The 21,478-nt window shown below is 53.5% G+C and overlaps 1 protein-coding gene across 1 annotated transcript; it reads left to right on the forward strand.

Moving 5' to 3' along the window:
- The first annotated feature begins 406 nt into the window (after positions 1-406).
- Positions 407-20,452, forward strand: ACRBP (acrosin binding protein). Its single transcript, XM_009999002.1, has 10 exons — positions 407-669; positions 6,895-7,142; positions 10,671-10,765; positions 10,856-10,928; positions 11,144-11,414; positions 18,883-19,015; positions 19,219-19,392; positions 19,500-19,667; positions 19,740-19,826; positions 20,339-20,452. Exons 1-10 carry the CDS (start codon positions 407-409, stop codon positions 20,450-20,452), a joined length of 1,626 nt encoding a protein of 541 aa, XP_009997304.1.
- The last annotated feature ends 1,026 nt before the right edge of the window (positions 20,453-21,478 follow it).

Consider the following 21,478-nt stretch of genomic DNA (forward strand, 5'->3'; position numbering starts at 1 on the left):
CCATCCCCTGAGAGACAAGCCCAAGAGGAAGGCTGGGCTGGCTGAGTAAAGTATCTAGCTGCTACTCATGGGAAAAAGGAGACCATGTGGCCTCTGGTACAAGGGACAGACAACTCAGGGTGACTGTAGGGATGTTGTGAGGCTACACAGGGAGAAAATCAGGAGGGCCAAACCCCAACTTGAAATTAATCTGGCTGCAGCCATCAAAGATGGCAAGAAAAGCTTCTCTAAATAGATCAACAACCAAAGGGGGGCTGATGAGAACCTCTGTCCCTCATTGGATGCAGGGGGAAACACAGTGAGCAGGGGTGAGGAGAAGGCTGAGGTACTTAATGCCATTTTTGCCTCAGTCTTTAGTAGTAGGACCAGTTGTACAGTAGGTACCCAGTCCCCTGAGCTGGAAGACATGGATGGGGAGCAGTTTGAAGCCCCCATAACCCAAGAGGAGGTGGTCAGTGACCTGCTACACCACTCAGATACACACAAGTCTATGGGGCTGGATGGCACATACCCAAGGGTACTCAGGGAGCTGGCAAAAGTGCTCATCAAGACACTTTCCATCAATTACCAGCAGTCCTGGGTAACTGGCAAGGTCCCAATTGACTGGAGATTGGCCAATGTGACATCCATCTACAAGAAGGGCTGCAAGGAGGATCCAGGGAACCACAGGCCTGTCACTCTGACCTCAGTGCCAGGGAAGCTGATGGAGCAGATCATCACGAGTGCCATTATGCAGCAAGTGCAGGATAACCAGGTGATCAAGCCCGGTCAGCATGAGTTCAGGAAGGGCAGGTCCTGTTTGACCAACCTGATCTCATTTTATGACAGGGTCACAAACTTATTGGATGAGGGAAGGGCTATGGATGTTGCCTACCTTGACTTTAGCAAGACCTTTGACAGGGTTTCCCACAGCATTCTCCTAGAGAAGCTGGCTGCTTGTGGCTTGGATGTGTCCATGCTTTGCTGGATAAAATCTAGTTGGATGGGTCCATAGAGTCGTGCTGAATGGAGTTAAATCCAGCTGGTGGCCAGTCACTAGTGGTGTTCCCCAGGGCTCAGTGCTGGGGCTGCTCTTGTTTAACATCTTTATTCATGATTTGGATGAGAGGACAGAGTGCACCCTCAGTAAGTTGGCAGATGACACCAAGTTGGGTGGGAGTGTCCATCTGCTCGGGGGCAGGGAGGCTCTGCAGACGGATCTGGACAGGCTTGACCAGTGGACCAAGGCCAACGGCATGAGTTTGAATAAGGCCAAATGTTGGGTCCTGGACTTGGGCCACAACAACCCCAGCAGCACCACAGGCTTGGGGAGGAGTGGCTGGAGAGCTGCCCAGCAGAGAGGGACCTGGGGGTGCTGATTGACAGTGGCTGAACATGAGCCAGCAGGGTGCCCAGGTGGCCAAGAAGGCCAACTCCATCCTGGCCTGCATCAGGAATAGTGTGGCCAGCAGGACCAGGGAGGTGATCCTACTCCTCTACTTGGCCCCGGTGAAGCTGCACCTTGAGCACTGTGTGCAGGTTTGGGCACTGCAGTAATAGGAATTACATTGAACTACTAGAGCATGTCCAAAGAAGGACAATGAAGCTGGTGCAGGGTTTGGAGTGTGTGTCTCATGAGGAGAAACTGAGGGAAATTGTGTTGCCTGGTCCACAGAAAAGGAGGCTGAGGGGAGACCTCATCAGTCTCTGCAACTACCTTAAAGGAGGTTGTAAAGAGGTGGGGATTGGTGTCTTCAAGGAAGTTACAAGTGATAGGACAAGAGGCAATGGCCTCAAGTTGTGCCAAGGGAGGTTTAGGTTGGATGTTAGAAAGAATTTCTTCAGTGAAAAGGTTGTTTGGCATTGGAACAGGCTGCCCAGGGCAGTGGTGGAGCCACCATCCCTGGAGGTGTCTAAGTGTAGGTGTGGGACTCAGGGATATGGTTAAGGGCTTGTCACTGTCAGGTTTATTGTTTGGACTCAGTGATCTTGAAGGTCTTTTCCAACCAAGATGGTTCTATGTTTCTGTGATCTCAAATTACTGAAGACACATGCTTTCTAGGAAGGCTGGTAGACAGAGCACTGAGTATGGAATTCACACCCAGCCTCTGTAGCCTCCATTTCATGAGCTTCTTGAGCTGATCATACATCCTTTCACCCCCCCCAAATTAACTCCCAGAGCTGACACAGTCTAACAAACATTAGCCATTATTCCTTTGGTTAAGACCTTTGTGTGCCTGAGTGGGCACCTGTCTTGGCAGGTCAGATGGATGAGGAACCAAGCTACACACCTCTGTGACCTGGCTCTGCAGCCACCCTTTCCCAGCTGGTCCTTCACTCACTGGAGCCAAGGCCTGGCTTGGCAGAGAGGTGCTACAGCCAGGTCAGCCTCTTCTGGCTGGGTTTGCCATCACTGCTCTTGGCCCTTAGATGTCCCAGGCTGAGAGGTTGTGCACCATGCATGTCCCCAAGGTGGAGGGGAGACAAAAGGTTGGGGGAATGGATCAGCCTGTCACTCCAGGATGGTGATATTCTGGATCCCTCCCCTTGATCCTATGATGTCTTCTAGCAGCCTGATGAAGGAAAGGGCAATATAACCCTGGTAGCAGAGAAGGAAAAGTCTGTGAGCCATGATCCTGGGGTTTTCAAGGTTTTCAGACATTGGTGTGTGTGGTGGAATGGGTGGAATGGAAAATGCTGAGAAATAGAACCACAGAACCATGGAATGGTTTGGGTTGGAAGGAACCCTGAAGATCACTTAGTTCCAACCCCCCTGCATGGGCAGGGACACCTCCCACTGGGCCAGGTTGCTCAGAGACCCATCCAGCCTGGCCTTGGATTGGTAACTGGGGTATTGGAGACAACGACAAGACTAACTGGGAAGAGGAGCTTGTCTGCAGAAGGGAGGTCCCTCACAAACCAGACAGGCTCTTCCAAAGCCCAGAACTGACGTGGCAATCAGACATCAACGTGGCAAACACAGCTTCTCCTCATGTACGAGCAGCAAGCTGTGACCCTGCTGGGGCACGTACCTGCTGCTGAAGTGAGGCACAGCTGGAGGCCTGGGCTTACAGCTGCAGGTACCAGCCCACCAAGCTTAGGCTGGAACAGGAAAGGCCATCTTGTGGTGGCCCTAAAAACACAGCAGCACATCTGCAAATTGTGCAGCTTGTTGTGCCCCTTGGGTGGTGCAACCCTGACAGTGCCAAGTCAGCTCTCAGGAAGCAGAGCCCACTGGTACCCATCCCCCCTGTGCTGGGCAGTGCTGACCACTGTCAGTGCTTGATGCTGCAAACCTCCCCCAAAGATGGCTTATTTTCTGGTGGAAACTTCCAACACAAGTGCCCCGTGCCCAGCTGGCACAAACCAAGCCCAAGAGCACAGCAGTGTCTTCTGCACTGGCAGCCTCCCAGCCCTGCTGGGTGCACACACCCCAGCCTGCCTGGCTTCTCTGTGGCCTTGGGGACTGTAAGAGTTCCCAGGAGGAATGTGGCAATCTGAACCAAACCCAGGGTGTGCCACAGTGCATGGGGCGTGCTAAGTAGCCAACCTGTCCTCACACCACTGGCCACCTTCTGTCCAAATGTTCAGCAGCTCCCCACAGGCCTTGCTACGAGAGCTTCAACCAGGGATGACATTTTTGACAGGTACTTCACCTTGTGTTTGAGCTCAGTGCACGTCTGGGGACCCTGGTCACTCACTCTTGCCTCCTGTTTTCAGACGCCATCAGCCTCTTGCTGGCACGTGCAGATGGAGGCCAAGCAGCCAGGCCCTGCCAGGCACTAACAGCACTGAGAGACATGCCAGGACAGTCTGCTTTCCTGGGTCACTCACTTCCAGCAGCCACTGAGCTCAAAATTGAGCTCCTCTGGAAAACTGCTCAGGTCAGGACAGCAGAAAGCCTTGGCTCATGGGAGAGCAGCAAGTTAACAGAGCTGGGAAGCTGAAGGCCCTGGAGTTGCCCAAAATCAGCTGCTAAGCAAACCATCTCAAGCTGAGCAGTGGAAGACTGGGAACTGGTAACAGAATTTGCAAGCCCCAGGACTGTTGCCTGATTCATTGTGGGTGGCAAAAGCTGGCTGAAAAATGTCTCCTGCTCACTGTCTTGTTAAAAAGCTACCAAACCACCCTAAAATTCAGTGCTGTTTCAGTCTTCTCAGAAACACTATCTTCCAGCAAGACATCTCAAGCCTACACCTTGTCTCCTGCAAGACCCACAGAGCTACAGGCTGTTGACAGACCCCTTTCTGGTGGCCTGCACAGTTTAGGACAGAAGCAACTTCTTCAGCAGCACCAGGCTGTGCTGCTCTCTGCTTTATCTGTGGCCCCAACCAGGCTGGTTCCATGGGCTGAGGCCACTTGTAGGAGGTTCAACAGGGCTGGGGCACAACATCCCCAGGCAACAACGCTGCAGGCTTGGGGGAGAGTGTCTGGAGAGCTGCCCAGAGTAAAAGGACCTGGGGTGTGTTGGTTGGCAGGGCTGAACCTGAGCCAGCAGTGTGCCCAGGTGGCCAAGAAGGCCAACACCATTCTGGCCTGCATCAGGAATAGTGGGACCAGCAGGACCAGGCAGGTGATCCTGCCCCTGTGCTCAGCACTGATGAAGCTGCACCTTGAGCACTGTGTGCAGTTCTGGGCCCCTCACTGCAAGAAGGACATTGAGGTGCTGGAGTGAATCCAAACAAGGTTCTGCTTTGGTTTGATGGGATTTTTGGTAGCAGGGGAAGGGCCCCAGGGGTGGCTCTGGGAAGAAACTGAGAAGCTGCCCCTGCTCCAGACCCAGCCAACAGAGATAAGATCTGAGCTAAGCGAGCAGTTAAGGGAGAAGAGCTGAGCTGGAGGGGCAGAGATGCTGGTGGTTGGTGAGGAGGAAGGGGCAGAAGGTGCCCAAGCAGCAGTTTCCCTGCAGCCCATGGCGAGATGGCAGCTGTGCCCCTGCACTCATGGGGGAACGTGGTGGGACATTCCCTGAAGGTGCCAGGAGGGGGGAACTTGGCCCCTGGACTTGGATGTTGTGGCCAGAGGATTTGCTGCCAGTGGGCTCTGATTGCTCAGCTGTGGAAGCCCCCGGGCCAGGGGAGGTGGCTGTTCCCGAAGCCCCCGTGACTCTGTGGGAAGCCCAGGCTGGAGCAGCTCCGGACCTGGTGGGAAGGGCTCAGGAAGGAGAGGTTGGTGGAGGCCTCTGTGCCATGGGAGGGACCCCGTGGGGAAGCAGGGCAGGACTGGCTGGGGGGAAGGAGGGAGAGAAACCGGGAACCGAGGGATTGGGGCCCGGGAAGAAGGGAGGGGTGGGGTAACATCTGCAAGCCCTGCTCTGGGTGTGTCTGTGTCCTGGGGGGGTGTGATTGGTGTGGAATTACATTATTATTTTCCCCAAGCTGAGTCTGTTTTGCCCAGGCCCTTAATCAGTGAAGATCCCTCCTTGTCCTTTGTCTGGACCCAGGAGCTTCTAGTTGGGCTTTGTCCTCCCCATCCCAGGGTGTGTGAGGCGGGAGCTGAGTGAGAAGCCATGGGGCTGGTTCTTTGCTGTTGTGTTGGGCCCAAAACACGACACAAGGGCATCCAAACTGATAAAGGGTCTGGAGAGAACATCTTACAAGGAGAATCTGAGGCACCTGGGGTTGTTCAGCCTGGAGAACAGGAGGCTGAGGAGAGACCTCATCACTCCCTACAACTGCCTGAAAGGAGGTTGGAGCAAGGTGGGAGTCAGCTTCTTCTCCCAAGTTACAAGCAGTAGAACAAGAGAAAATGGTCTCAGTTTGTGCCAGGGGAGACTTAGGTTGGATATTAGGAAGAACTTACTCCTCAGAAGTGTTGCCATGCACTGGCACAGGCTGCCCAGGGCAGCAGTGGAGTCACCATCCCTGGAGGTTTTTAAGAGTCATACAGACCTACTCCTTAGGGATATGGTTTAGCTAAGGACTAGTCAGTGTTAGGTTGATGGTTGGACCCAATGGTCTTAGAGGCCTTTTCCCACTAAGGCAATTCTGTGCCCCTGTGCCCCTGTCACCCAGCCAGGCCTCCCATGCAGCTGCAGGTTGTTGCAGCTCCCACCCCATGCCCTGCTCCCCCCGAGCACCCAGTGCCTGGTACCTCCCATGTCCAGGTGTTCCACCCCAAATATGATGCCATCCCCTTCCCATTCCACTGCTGGAGCCAGGGCAGACCTTCCACCTCCCTGTGTTCCATCCCAGCTGTGATGCCATCCCCTTCCCCTTCCACTGCTGCCTTGCCCTGCTGGAGCCTGGGGCAGACATGGGGTGGTTGCTCAGCCTCATGGGTGAGTGGCACCTGCCCCAGCCTCTTCCCACCCTCCCAGGGCCACCCCAGGGTCTGCTGAGCACAGGGAAGGTGGGAGAGGAAGGGGCTGAAGGCCAAGGAGGGAGGGCAGGAGCTGGAGGGGTGTCCCCGTGGAGGGGCAGGGTCCCACCCTGGTGGCTGCCAGGGCTGGGCACTGGGGCTACCAGGTCTGCAAGGTTTTTATAGTCAAATAACCAAACCACCTACAACAAAGACAATCCGTCCCCTGAACCAGACCAATAAAACCCAACTGCTACTCAACCCCCCCAAAAAAAGCCTCCAAATTTTGAATTTCTTGTGTTCTTTTTAAATTTTTTTATTCGGTTTTTCCCTCTTTTTCTTTTTATTTATTTTTTTTCCTCTTGTTTCTTTTGTTTGGTCAGTTTTTCCCTCTTTTCTCATCTTTTCTTTTTCTCTCTCCATTTTTTTACTTTTCCTTTGTTGTTTTTTTTTTCCTCTTTTTGCCTGCTTTTTCAATCTTTCCCCCCCCCCCTTTCCAGCCAGGGCTCCTGGCTCCCCCAGCTCAGCAAGGGGAATAGAGGGAGACCTCAGGCCAGCTCAGCTCACCCCACCAGCTGGGCTTTCATTCCCACCCAACCTCCTGCCCCTGCTCAGGAGGGTGAAGCACAACCTGCCTCCTCCCACAGGACTGCTGACCTTGCTGGTGTCCTCTGCTGCTGCACCTCTGTTGCTGCCTGTTCCGGGCACCCCTCTGACAAACTACGAGTACAAGATCTTCTTTGCTGCCCTGAAGAGAGGGAAGAAGGTGGAGATGACCTGCCAGCTGCGCCAGGCACAGGGCTGCCTCCACCCCACCATCGTGCAGCTGGACCAGGATGAGAACCACGGAGCCATCCCAGAAGGTGGGGGCATCACCCCGTGGGCTGGGACACGGGCAGGGACACAGCATCCCAGCTGGAGCTGAGCTGCTGGCTGTTGGTCTGCCCCAAAATGCCACAGGGTCGTGGGAAGGGGGGGTGGGATTGGTCAGTTTTGTAAAGGGGAAATTCAGGTGAGACTGCAGGAAGAAATTCTTCACTATAAGGGTGGTGAGACACTGGCACAGGTTGCCCAGGGAAGTTGTGGATGCCCCATCCCTGGAGGTGTTCAAGGGCAGGTTGGATGGGGCTCTGAGCAACCTGGTCTAGTGGGAGGTGTCCCTGCTCATGCAGGGGGGTTGGATCTAGATGATCTTTAAGGTCCCTTCCAACCCAGACCATTCTGTGATTCTATGATAGGATTCCATGGTTTTGGAGTCTGGAGCCCAAAGTTCAGCTTTGAGTGGGACATGCCCAGTGCTAGAGCACTGTGGCTTCATGCAGGGGGTGTGGTTCTGTGGCCTCTCTGGGCACCCTTTCCAGTGCTGCACCACTTTCCTAAAGGCCACTCCTCATCTCCCAAGCAGGAATTTGCATGCTTTGCCCTCTTGTCTTGTCTGGCACTACCGAGAAGAGTTTGACTTTGTCATCTTGTAGCTTTCCTTCAGGTCCCTGCTAACTCAGCTCTCCATCTCCCCTTCACCCAGCTGAGTATCTGCAGCTGCCCAGGTCTGTCTTCACGGGTCACAGCCTGAAGCCATGGCCATTTTGGTAGCCCTTTGCTGAGCTCCTCAGTTTCTCCACATGTCCATTAGTGGGGTGGCACAGGAAAAAAACCCAACTGGCTCCAGTTTTCTGAAGCTTGCTGAGGTTCCTCATGTTGTTGGGAAGCCAACAACTCATCTTAAAAGCTGACCAGCTTCTTCCAGCTTGGTCTGGGGTTTAACACAGAAGCTTTGCTCATGAAATCTCATGGGCCTTTAAGAAAGCTTGAGCTAATAAGCTGCTTTAAAAAGTGTTTAACATTTCAGGAGCCAAGAAATATCCTAATTCAGAAAGCACCATAGCAACATCACCCTTTAAATCTCTGCAGTCATACTTTCCCTGTACCCCTGCACCAGAGAATTTAAGTGGCATAATTATATCTGTGCAGCTGAAAAACTTGGGACTACTTCTGTTGTATTTTTCTTCAGAGGGAAAAAAAAAAAAATAGGAACAATTTTCTCATAAAAAATATGTCTTTATATTTAGCTGTGAACGTCAATGAACTTAATGATCAGCCAACTGTGCTCATTTGGACTGCAGTTTGAGGGCAACTATTTCTTGCTTGTTTCTGCAGCTGTGTCAGGGGAACTGGTCCCAGCTCCCATCACCAGAGCCTGGGATGGGTCCTGGGCTCCTCACTCACTTGTGGGCACCTGCAGCCCCTGATACCTTGGTGCTTGGTGCATTCAGGTGCTGTCTCTGGTTCCTTTCCTGCTGGTTCCCAGCATCTTGGCACTGCTCTTTGGTGTACCCAGCCACACTCCCATTGCTGCTGCCTTCGAAGGCTTGTGTGCCAAGAGCAGGTGCACCTGGGAATCCCAGGAGACAGAGCAGTTCTGCAGAATGCCATTTTCTCCTCCTTTTCCTCCATGCCTCAGCCCAATAGACCCATCCATCAGACTTCATTCTCTTTAGTGTTCCCTTCTTTCCAGTTTTGGGACTACTTTGGCAAGTGTTGCTTGCCAGGTTGAGAGGCCCAGCATGTGCCATCACATGTCTTGCCTCTGCTGTCCCCACAGATAAATGGCAGTGCTGTCTAGGTGCAAATATTCCTGAGCACTAACTGTGCCTCTTCAGGTGTGGTGCTGGGTGGAAACAGTTACCTACCTTGTGGTTTAGACAAGAGAAGCCTACACACAACCTTTCAACACTCTTTGTTGTGGGAGATGAGAGTCAGGAGGATGCTTCCTGCAAATGTCTTGGCTGGCTCATCTTTTAGTGATGATGCAATTGTTAATTCATTGCCACCCACCCCCTCTGCCAGGAGCTCCTGTGCGTGGAGTTGGTGACAAAGCCCAAGGGGGTGGCTTCCTGGCACTCAGCAGAAGCTGGAGCTGTTTGCAATCAACACACGGGCAGGGAGAGCAGAGCACAGAGGCAAAAGGTCATATTGATTCAAGCAAGCAGCTGGTGCTGGGAAGGGCTGCACTTGGCAGGAAGGTCAGAGGGTTGGAAGAAAGACCAGTGTTTCCATACCTGAGATGAGCTGAGAGAAAGGAGGAGGCAGGGATCAGTGCTGCAGGAGGCAAGGGCTCATCAGGCCAGGCCATCAGTGCTCAGCAGGCTATGGGAGAGCTGAGCCGTGGTGGAAATCAAGAGATCAGCAAAGACAGCCCATGGGAAACTTTATCTGTGGCAAGTACTCCTTTATTTCCCAGATGCTGAAATGAAAATGTACTTTTTTCCTCCCCACAGCCCAAAATGGAAAGTCTCTGTATCATCAGAGGAGCAGTTTGTGACAGGACAGAGCAAGCTCTCATGCTCCCAGCCTTCCCTGGCATCTGCTGCTGTGGAGAGCCAGACTAATGCTGGGGTTAACAAGTGGCTGAGCTTCCTTCCCTGCCCCACAGCAGCAGTGCTCCTTGGCAGGGGGTGGCTGTGTGATGGAGGGTCACTCTGCAGCTCCCAGTCCACATGCACATCCACCCTGCCCCAGGCAGTGTCCCCTGCATCCTGGAGGCACCTCATAAGGCACCACCAAAGGAAAGGGAGGGGAGTCTGGCTTGTTCCCTACATGATGGGTATTCTTCTGGGCTACGATCCTAGTGGATACCTGAAATGCTACCTTTGCTGGTGAATCTGTATGCTCAGCACAAGAGAAGAGGTGTGTACATGTACGAGGTGATGTACAAGCAGCCAACAGCAGAGCAGTGCAATTCCACTGCTGAGCTCCTCCATCTCAGCCAGGGCTTGACCTCTCCCAGGGTTTTCAGCTCCCATGCATCACCTTGGCTGCCCTGCAGGCACAGCAGGATTTGCTGAGCTGCCTCAAGGCTCTGGTGCACGTGTCCAGGCACAGGCTTTGGCAGCACCATCTGGGCCTTATGGGCTTTTCCCTATTCCCTGCATGGCTGGATTCACTGTCAAACCATTATGCACAGAAGAGGTTGTCTCCTCTGCTTTCTCAGGCCCAGTCTGGTGAACTTTTTAACGCATCACATCACTACTTCTCTCTTTTATATATATATTTAACCCTTTAAAGACTAATAACCGGGTCCTTCCCAGGCTCTGGGAACAAGAGGTTTGTGTCTCTGTAGAAGGGAAGATAACCATGCAAAAATGGCCAGAAAGAAACCCTGGGTGCTTTGGAGAGAAAGTCTATGTGGCACCTGGGACTGGGAACTATAACAGCACCAGGCTGTGATCTCCAGCTGGGGACAGACAGCTTTGACTTGCTCTTCAACCACAAGCCTCTCTGAAAACACCCACCTGAGAGGTCCTCATCTCTTGTGGTGCTCAGGCCGAGGGGGCAGGTGCCCGAACCTGTGTCCCACCCCCATCCCACACCTGTCTCTCCTCCTCCCGCAGGGCCAGTCTGCTCTGCCCTCCCAGAGGCCCCTCGGTTCCGCTCCTTCTGCCTGTTTGCCCAGTACCGCTGCCTCAAGCGCCGCTTCTACGTCAAGGTGGGGAGCAGGGCTCGGGACATCCCTTGGGGAGGGGGGAAGGAAGATGACACAGCAGGACTCACGTTTTTCCCTCTCTCCTCTGCCCAGCGAATCCCGTGTTCAAGTGTGTACCCTCGTGCTTTGGGCCGGGCAAAGGACAGACGCTCCTCTGTGGAAGAAGGTATGGCTGCCCTGAGCTGCTCTGCCTGCCTCTGCTCCTCCTGTAGCTAGTTCCCCCATGCCAGCAGCTCCCTGGCTGGCCTCAGACAGGTGCCCTCAGTGCCCCCGTCCTGCTCTCTCCCCAGCTCTGGGGCAGGCTTCTCTCTTGCCTCCCGACGCCCTGCTGAGTGCCAGCACAGGCACTCCTCTGAAGTCCTCTTATGCATCTTCCACCAGCCACGACAGAGGCACCAAGCTCCCTAGAGCTGCCTGAGCTTCAAGAAACCCCTAGCCCCTCGACTCCTGAGCTGGAATCCCCTGACCAGGCCAAGCAAGACTGGGCACAACGCCTGCATAACAGCGTCTGGCATCTGGTCCACTGGACCTTCTCCTTGGAGGCATCCACGGCCACTGAGGTCTCTTCTCCGGCCCCTGACACCAAGGCAGAAGCAAAGAACACATCAGCCAGCCCCAAGGTGGAGGTGAAGGAAGCAATCCCCCGTGGCAGGTGAGAGGAAGGCCCACCTGCCTCCCAGGGAGCCCCCACACAGGGTGTCCATGCAGGGCTGTCCTCACAAGCCCTGCCTGGTAGCCCCCCAGCACTCCTGCCCTGCCCCGGGCAGCTGGGGGTCACAGGCAGGCAAGCTGTCCCACCCAGAGTGGGGATGCACCCAGGGAGCCCCTCAGATACAGGTGAGAGGGTGACCCAGCACTGCCTGTGCCTGGCAATGTCACTGTCCTTGCATCCTGAGCAAAGTGCCTTGAGGTTGGGCCTCGGCTGCAGGCAGGGCTTTATCCCACATCTCCACCCTGTGACACCTGCAGGGTGCAATCTCCTCTGCACCCACCCTCCTCCCAGCTCACAGGAGCCTGGGTGACCTGCAGAAAGAGCACCCTTGAGAGGTTGCAGTAAAGATGTGTCTCCCTGTACCCCTCTCCTCTCTGCCTGCCATGTCAGGCTCCTGTTTCTTTCAGCAGCCAGACCTGAGCAGGGCTCCTTCACACACCAGGGTAGAGCAAAGAAGCCCTGGGTTTCCTAGCCCAAAGCAGCCCTGGGTTTCCTAGCCCTGGGCTAGGAAGCAGAGCTGGGAGCACAGAGCCCTGCTCCTGCCTGTGCAGGGCCACTGCTTCTCCACCAGCTCATGCACCTCTCTGTGCTCTGCATCCATGCATTGCTCTTCTGGGGGGGTTCTGGCTCCCCGTTCTGGCTTTGAAAGAAGCTGCACGTCAGCTCAGCACAGGCTGCAGTCCTTCTACATGCCCTTCTTAGTTCCACCAGCCTAGAGATGCTTTAGGAGCTTGTTGAGCACTTCTCAGCTGCTCTGCCAGGATCCATTCACCTCCAAGCTCAGGCAGCTGGGGTGGTGAGGCTGGACTTGCAAAAGAATAGCATGTTTTCACACAAAATTACTCTTCAATCCTGTAGTGCTTTGTGGCTGAGGACCACTTGCTCTGAGTGAGCTGCAGAGATAATTTTGCTTGCCAAGAGCAAAACAAAGAAAGAAATAAAAATGCTGTCTTGATGTGGTTCTCATAGAGAAGTTATTTAGCTTTGCTCTGTTGCTGGCCAGTGACATCCCCAGAAGTGCACAGGTTTTGTGGCTGACTGCACATCTGTGCTTGCTGTGGAACACACTGCATGCTGCTGCAGCTGAGCCAGAGATCCCACCTCTGCATGTAAAAAAATTCATTGCATTGTGTTGTTAAACCTGTAGCTGTTCTCTTGCAAGGCTGTAACTCGTGTCATCCTCATTCCTGATACTGTAGGAAGCTCCTACTGCCTGGCAAATTTTTCCTTGGTGTTCTATACTCTTAAGAAAAAAATCTGTTTCATTGAGGAGATGCTTGTTTTTCCTGCCTCTGAAAATTAAACCTTGCTCTGATTTAGGTATATTGGGATTACTGAGGGGCTGCTGTGATTGCAGATGACACTCACCAGTCTGCTGCAGAGCTTCTCCAAGATATTCAGGCTGGCTGTGTGTGTAACCTGGCAGCCAAGCCCCATCCATCATGCTAAACAAAGCTTAAGCTCAGGAGAGGATAAAAAGGTGATATAGACCATGCCTGTCAGCTTTGCTGCTCCCCACAGCCCACCTCCTCTCAAAGCATGGCCTAAAAAGGGGAGGAAATGCTTTGAGCAAGAGGAGCAGGGCTGGGTGGGACTGGTCTGTGACAGCCCCTGAACCCAGGGGGGAGTGTCTTCCCTAGGGTCTCCTGTCCAGCAGGACATCCCTCCCTTCTTGCTCACCCCTGCTTGTGTCAGCTGCTCTGGTAGCCCTACCAGCTTTCCTGGTGCCTGATGGAGGGAGCTGTGACCTTTAGAGAGAGACATGGCATTGGTAGCAAAGGAACAAGAAGAGCTGGCAGCACACTTTTGGGGTCTCTCTGCCACCAGCCAGGCATTGGAGGGGGGAAATGAGTGTCTCTTACTGATTTTATTTTCAGGTTTTAGTCTTTACTGTGCTTGCTGCCCCGTTGATTCCAGAGTTGTTTATTTCACAGTATTTCCTCTCCTCAGGGCTGGGGCTTGCAGTGAGCTGGGCAGAGCTCCACTGCTCTCATGTTAGGAAGCCTGTGCAGCTCATCTGCTGCAGCCACTTTCAGTGTCCCTTTGACCCACACGCTGCAGCTCGGTGGGCACCATCCAGTGGCAGGTTTTAGCAGCTGGGTATGCAGAAGCTGGTCAGCCTCTGCTCCCTTCCTGTCTCTTCTGTTTGCACACAAGAATTGCATTTGCTCTTTTTTCCCAGAGTTTCCCAGCGTTGAGTTGTTTGTCCTCTCTGACCCCTGCATCACTCCCAGCCTCCCAGATTCCCCAGATACAGGCACCATCCTGTCGGTGTCTGTGCATGGATGTTCATGGGTTGAGTCAGGCCAGCTTCCCCAGCAAGGCTGAGCTGAGCCCTCCCTGGTGGCTGCACCCTCCCACTCCTGCTTTACCCCCCCAAAAGAGCCCTTATTGTCCTTACATCCTTCATCCCCAGGGGCTTTAAGACCTTTGTTAAAATACCATCCCCCCAGAAAAAAACACTCCCTTCAAATCATCATCACCCAGGAGCAATTACTTTTTCTTCCTACCATGGGTCTGGGCATGCAGGATGGGACCCATTTCTCTGACACTTCTCAGCTGCTTTCAGGAACTAGCTGTCACTTGGGAATGAGGTAGAGGTGTCTTTTGGCCAAGGAGCAATTTAGTGTCTCCATATTGCTGCTGTGAAAGGGGAGACATGACAAAGCAGCTTGTCTTCTTGCCACCAGGCCAGAAGTTCAGGTGCTCCCAGGAGTCTGGAAATCTCTGAGTCAGGGGGCTGTCCCAGAGGGGCAGAGGGGGGAAAGGCTGCAATACCATACAGGTCAGCATGAGAGATTTACAAAACACAAATGTTCCCACATGTTGTGCCCTCCAACCCTTGGACAGGTGTTCTGTTCCTGTACTCCCAATGGCTCCTGGGTTGGGTGACCTGCAGACTTTGATCTCTGAGGCACCCAGCCAGCCTGTCTGCCTTCTTGGCATGCAGGCCAAGACCTCTTCTTCTTTCTCAAGCTGTTAGGAATGGCTTCTTCCTTAGTGGCTTTAGTTTCCCACAGATACCCTCCTGAACTGGAAGTTCCAAAGTGCTGGCAAACTCTTGTTTGCTCCTTCCCTTCATTTCTGCTTGTCTCAGGTTCTCACTGCCCCTCACACAGCCAGCCAGTACCAAGGATGTTCAGCAGCTGAAGGTTAGTGGCCTAAATCCTTGTCATTAGGTCAAAGGAGAGGTGAGTGTTGGAAACCAACACTCATCAGAGGTGACACCGAGGTGGGCTCATGTGTATCGCTCCGTGTCTTGAGATGCTAAAGCAAGACAGGCTTTTATCTGGAGTTGTCTCTTCTTACCTTCAAGAAGCTCTTGTTCTTGGCCCATTATATTATTTTACATTCCCTTTGAGACGTTGCCTCCCAGTTCTGCAGAGAGCAGTGCCAGAGCACTGGGAATCACTGGGAGAGGAAGCAGGGACCCCTCACCAGCCAGTGACGAGCCCAGGACCTGTCCCTGGGTCTGTTGATGTGAGGTCAGACCTGGTCCCCTGACGCTTCTCAGCCGCTTTCAGGAATGAGCTGTCACCTGGAAATTATGCAGATGTCCCTGCCAACCCCTCACATGGGGTGGCTAACCCGGGCATAAATAGGCAACCATGAGGCCAGAGGGCCCCACAGCAGAGATGGAGAACAGAGATAGGGGAGGAAACGGATGTGACAGGGCAACAGCATTTCTTGGTAACCTCAGGCTGATGTCACAGCTCAGTTTCCTGGGTGGGTGAACAGAAGTTATGGACAACAGTTCATGTGAATCTGCACGTGTGTGTCATGGTTTGGGCCTAACCCAGAGGCAGAGAACCAGCCCCAGGCTGCTCACTCAGCTCCCCCCTCACACACACCCTGGGATGGGGAGGACAAAGCCCAACTAGAAGCTCCTGGGTCCAGACAAAGGACAAGGAGGGATCTTCACCCATTAAGGGCCCGGGCAAAACAGACTCAGCTTGGGGAAAATAATAATGTAATTCCACACCAATCACACCCCCCCAGGATACAGACACACCCAGAGCAGGGCTTGCAGATGTTACCCCACCCCTCCCTTCTTCCCGGGCCCCAATCCCTTGGTTCCCGGTTTCTCTCCCTCCTTCCCCCCAGCGGCACAGGGGGACAGGGGATGGGGTTTGGAGTCAGTTCACAGGCTGGGGGTTCCTGCTGCTCCTGCCTCCTCAGCAAGAAGGATTCCTGACAGTCCTGCCCTGCTTCCCCACGGGGTCCCTCCCATGGCACAGAGGCCTCCACCAACCTCTCCTTCCTGAGTCCTTCCCACCAGGTCCGGAGCTGCTCCAGCCTGGGCTTCCCACAGAGTCACGGGGGCTTCCACGTTCCCCCATGAGTGCAGGGGCACAGCTGCCATCTCGCCATGGGCTGCAGGGAAACTGCTGCTGGGGCACCTTCTGCCCCTTCTTCCTCACCAGCCACCAGCACCTCTGCCCCTCCAGCTCAGCTCTTCTCCCTTAACTGCTCGCCCTGCTCATCTCTTGCCTCAGTTCTTCCATATGTTAATGGCAGAGGTGCATCTCTTGTCCCTCCAATGGCTCCTTGGCTGGGTTTGGAGCAGGGGCAGCATCTCAGCTTCTTCCTGGAGCCACCCCTGGGGCCCTTCCTCTGCTACCAAAACCCCACCAAACCAGCACACAAGTTCATGTACATCTGTGCCCATGGCCAACAGCAAAGTGCCAGTGGGGTTGCATAGGCAGGTGAGGCTTCCTGATCTGTGTGAGCCCCTGGTGTCAAGCTCAGGCTATAAATCCAGTTTGCCATGCAGCAGAGGCACCTGCTCACCTCAGACTTGGCAGCTGTTCTGAGCAACTAGGTCACCAAGACCCAGCAGATGTTTTATCACTACTTATGAGCTACTTATGGAAGCAATCTTGGTAGAGAAGACTGGAGCTGAGTTCCTTTTTGCTGCTGCTTTTGCCTATCATTCTCCATTTGCATCTTATTTGGGCTGCAGTTGTTAGACCAGTATGTGTGTTGGAGAAAGAAAATACTGTTAGACCCATTAATTAGCAGTCGCTTTCTGAGCTCAGCTTGTTATTTATTTGCTATTTTTAAAAAAGTGCAGCAAGCTGGACAGTTTTCATATTTTTTTTCTACCTCAGTGTTGAAAACACCAGGGATATTAATATCATTTTTAAGGACTGTTCATGTGTCTCTCACTTGACTGGCTTGATCGTCCTGGTGTCCATGAAGAAGCAATCAAATCAAAACTTCCACTGGAATAAAAAGGAAGTAGTGGAACAATAGCCAATCATTACATATTTGTGGATAAATTATTTCAGAGAAGTTAGGAGACTGAAAGCTGTGGGTGCCATCAAGATGACCCAGCCAGTTTGCCAAATCTTGACTGTGAAGACCCAACTGTGTGTAAGCAGGCAAGGTGGCAAAGTCCCTTCAGCTGTCACAGATTTATCAGCAAAGTGGGCCAAACACTTGCCCTCCTGGGCTACAACTGCTTAAGAGAGAAGCTGTCAGTGTTAGGTAATCCCCACACAAAGAGCAATCCTTTAGGGAAGAGAAGTGCTGGGTGTGCCTTGGGAGCTGTCACTGGGTCTTCTCTGAGCCCTGTCCAGCTCCCTGACACAGAAAAATGCTGAGAGGGTTGGATTGAACAACCTTAGACAAGATTTTCAAGTGGGATGAGCACAGACTTTTTTGCTCTAAATTTAAAATTTCCTGGTTTTCTTGGTATCCTAAGAGGCCTGAATGTTTACGTGGGAAACAAACAAAAAAAAAAACCACCCAAAAAGAAATTGGATCATGTGGAGTCATCGGATGGAGGAGTGGACATAAAGGATCTTACAGGTTCTGGAAGTGCTCCCTGCAGGGCAGGTGGTCTTTGTTTCTCTCTTTTACTGGCACATTTTAACTTCTTCCAGCTTTGCTTGAAAGAGTTGGTACCAGTCACCTCTGTCCTCAGTTTGCATTTTTGCATCCTTTTGAAAAGGACCTAGCACTCAGTGTCTTTTCTGTGGCTAAGATGTCCCAGGTTCTTTTTTAGCTGTCAGAATCAGGGAGATGCCTTCAGAGATCCTGCCGTGCCCATTTGCTGCTGGTCAGTGTGAACTGCTTGGGTACTGGTTGGCTTGTTCCTGACCTGCTGCAAGCACAGAGCACGTGCTGGGAGCTCCTTCATCTGTGTGTGTGGCAGGGCCCAGGGGTCTGTTAAGAAGATGCACAAAACTAGCCATGCCCAGTGAGCCTTGAAGGAAAAAAATGGTATCGTGGGGCTGAGCTAGAGACCCTTCCTCTGAAAGAAGTTTGGGACATCTTTCTGAAGTCTCCAAGCTGTGAAGGAACCACCCCATGAGTTGCTCCCATGTTAAATACCCTTTGTGTCAGGAATGTGCAGCTCATCTCTGATTTGGGTGGATGTCACCCCAAGTTCCAGTCACCAGAAGTCATTACTCTTCCATCTACTGACAGACTGACTGACTGCACATCTAAGTGAAGATTTCTTAGCTTCTCACTCTAGGTGCAAGTTTCCCAGGTCTTAGAAAATCTCATCTTCATGACCTTCCTCCAGGTTCATCACCTCTTTTTTAATTTTTTCATGCTAATCTGAAGGTCTCCAAGAAGTTTCAGCTACTCTTAGGAGAACTTGGTCATATAGGTTAGCCCCTGCATGTATTTTAAGAGCATTGTAACATAAGCAATTGCTGCTCTTCTTACTTCCTGCCAGATCAAAGTTAGTTCATTTATCACTGGTGGTTTTGTTTCCAGGCACAGAAGACAAATATTTAATGAGCATTTTTACCTCTTCTACATCATTACTGAGAGTTGATACCAATCCTGTCTGTAACACTTCTGCACCACATCTACAACTTCTACTATTCCTGACACACAAAATATTCTTACAGTTCTTACCTTGCTGTCCTTAAATGTTCTACCTTTAGCTTCCCATGTTGGTTTAGTTGAAGAGTTAATTCACTGTAACTGATTTTTTCCCCTTTCTGTCAAATGCTTTGGCTCAAGCAAGAGGGAGGCTTGATAAGCCACATACTCCAGGCCCAAAAGGGGCTGCCCCGTGGTCAATACTCAGCAGACCTCTAACAAATTCCTCTTTGCTGTACACTCAGATGGACAAAACTAGGCAGCAGCTGCTGCAGGGTCCTGAGGAAAGTTCCTCAAGCTGTGGTCCTCATCTAGTCCCCTTCATGTGCTCCCAAATACACACACACACACCCCCTCCATCCTGTAGCCTCCACGTTATACAGGCAAGTACAGACTCTGCAGACACCCCTGTTCTACCATGCCAAGAGTCCAAGGTTCCTTTGGGTAAGGTTTTTTACTGTGCTTTGGGCTTGTTTCCCCTCCTTTCAGTTTTTAAGTACAGGTTTATCTCTTCAGCTTGTACCAAGACATGCAACTTGCCTTTCCCCATCCCTTTTCCTGTCAGCCTTTTAGCCCTGAAGAACGCTGAGGCCGTGATGATCCTGTGCTATGAGCTGCTGGAGGGAAACTGCCTCACGTCGTTGCTCACAGAGCTCTGGAAGGAGATAGAAGCAAAGATCCTTGGCTTTGGAAACGAGGTACAGACACTGATGTCCACCCTTGGCCCCCACGGTGTGCAGGGCTCCCTGCAGTGCTGACCACAAGGTTCCCACTGCCGGAGCTGGTCAGCACTGCCCGTTCAGATGCCACCTCCTTGGAGAAGCTGACCAGCTGCAAGCCAGGGATGTAGGAGCTCCTTGGTCTCTTTTCCTCCCTGACCCCCCCGCTGCATCCACCCCAGGTGTGTGACAACCTGGGGCGGCGCCACATGGACCTGTGCCCCAACTGCGCCTTCTGCTCCCTGAAGAGGGAGCAGTGCCAGAACACCCGGAGCCTGCACCGCGACCGCTGCAAGGCAGGCAGCTTCATCACCTACATCAACCCTCAGATCCTGGCCCAGCGAGGAGGCAACATGGTACGGAGCATCTCTGCGCTCACAGCCAGGCCCTGAGCAGGAGCCTGGGCGCGGCGGTGGCAAGGGGGAGGCAGAAGCACAGCTCTCTTTCTCCCACCCCTCTGCAGACCAGCTCCGCGGGGATCTCCGAGCACTTGGGCATGGAGTTTTTTGGAGGGCTGAGGATGGAGTACTGGTGTGGCCGGATGGCCACCCATGGCTGTAACGACCCTCTTGTGGCCCTCTGGCTGAAGGCAGAGGATGCCACCTTCCACGACGGAGATCGCGCCGAACCGGTGGGTGCCCACTGGGTGCTCCCATCCCTCCCTCTCCTCCTTTTTCTCCCGTCTTCATTCCCATCTTCCCAGGTCTGCGACTCAGATGGAATCCAGCACCCCAACTACTGCGCGTTCAAGAGCCACCAGTGCCTGCAGAAGAACCTCTACAACCAGAAGGTGAGAAGCAGCCTTTACACAGCCTTCTCCATGGCTGGTCCTTCCAGCCAGCCTCAAGTCCCTGCAGGACTCCCTGGCCCGCTGCTTGTCCCTCCAGGAAGACAGAACTGTGTGTGCTGGGGAGGTGTGACAGATAGTGACAGGAGCACAGCTGGCATGTGATTGAGGCAGTGGGGCTTGCACAGACACTGTAAGAGATGGTGACAGAGGCAGCCACTAATGTTGAGACAAAGGAGCTCTGGAGAGCCCCCCACCCATCAGGGTATCCCAGCATTTCCCTGCAGGGAAGGATTCCCACTATGTACTGGGTGCTTCCAGGGTGATAACAAAGAACAGAAGCACCAGAGCAGGACAGAGGACTAGCCCATAGCTATGATCCTCTCCCTCCCACTTCCCAGCTGGTTCTCCACTCTTCTCTCTGATTCCCAAAAAAATCCATCACGGGGGTCCGCTTTCCCTGAGGGAGGGATGGGCAGTGGTATCAGTCCTACAAACTCAGGCTGTCCTTGCAGGTGACTCGCCACAGCTGCAACAGAAACGAGATGCACCAGGTGCTGACTGAGCAGGAGGGAGAGAACGAGACGCGGATGTGGCACAAGAGGTTCCTCCGCCTCATCCATGGGTGACGCACGGCAGGGCTGGGTGGGAAGTGCAGGGCTCCAAAGCCAACTCTCTGCAGCTCTGGTGAGGCAGAGAGCCTGAGCAGACTTGGACAGCTCTTCCCAGACCCCTCGCAGGCCAGCCAGCTCATCACGGCCAGGTCTCCCCCTCTGAGCACCCTTTCTGCACCGTTGGCAGAGCCTCACTCCGCAGGGTCCTACTGTGACACCTGCTGGAACTCCTCCCAAAAACATTTTCCCCAGCCAAAGGAGCACCGGAGAAGGCATCACCCCTGAGAACCTGGATGTAGAGCCCCTGGCCCAAGTGTTGTTGAAGTCCCCAGGCACCTGTTATTGCCCTCCCTCTGTAGCCCTGTACCAGTTCGTGGCCCCCCCCAAAGGATGGATTTGAATCTCTACAGAGCCCGTTTGTTGCACGAACCTCGTTGTGTCCCTTCTGTCTGCTGTGACGGCTCCGTGACACCCCTCAGGGACCGCTCTCCCACCTGAGGTGGGTCCCTGCTCCCCTGCTCCATCCCCTGGCTCCCTGCAGCCCATGTGGCCACTGAGGGGGCAGAGCCAGGTGCCCTCCAGGTCCCAAAAGCAGCCCGTGAGGAAGGTGATGCACGCACGTCGCTTTCCACTGCAGCTCTTTATTCCTAAAGTTGAAGGGTTTACGGGGCCTGTGCCCTCTTGACTCTCCACCCAGAAAAATCATTCAGACCACTCTGGGTGTGGCAAGAGGCTGCAGGCTGGGGAGCACCCCTGGCCTTGTCACTCTTGGGTTCACCGTTGGACTCGAGGGGCTTGAAGGTCCTTTCCAACCCAGGTCATGCTGGTCCTTTCCAACCCTGGTCATTCTGTGGACGGCACCCCAGGGGCAGCAAAACCCCACGTCTCCTCCACTCCCTCCCATGCTGTGTGTGTGTGTCCCCGCTGCTTCCCTGTGCCCCCTCTCCCTGGGCTGCCCTCTCCCAGGCGTGCTGCTCCTCAGGGCCCGTGGCACCTGCACCCCTCCTTCGTGTGGGCCAGGAGAGCCCTGGGAGCAGCAGC

Source organism: Chaetura pelagica, unplaced genomic scaffold (genome assembly GCF_000747805.2).
Source record: "Chaetura pelagica isolate M959 unplaced genomic scaffold, ChaPel_1.0 scaffold120, whole genome shotgun sequence".
Classification (NCBI taxonomy): Eukaryota; Metazoa; Chordata; class Aves; order Apodiformes; family Apodidae; genus Chaetura; species Chaetura pelagica.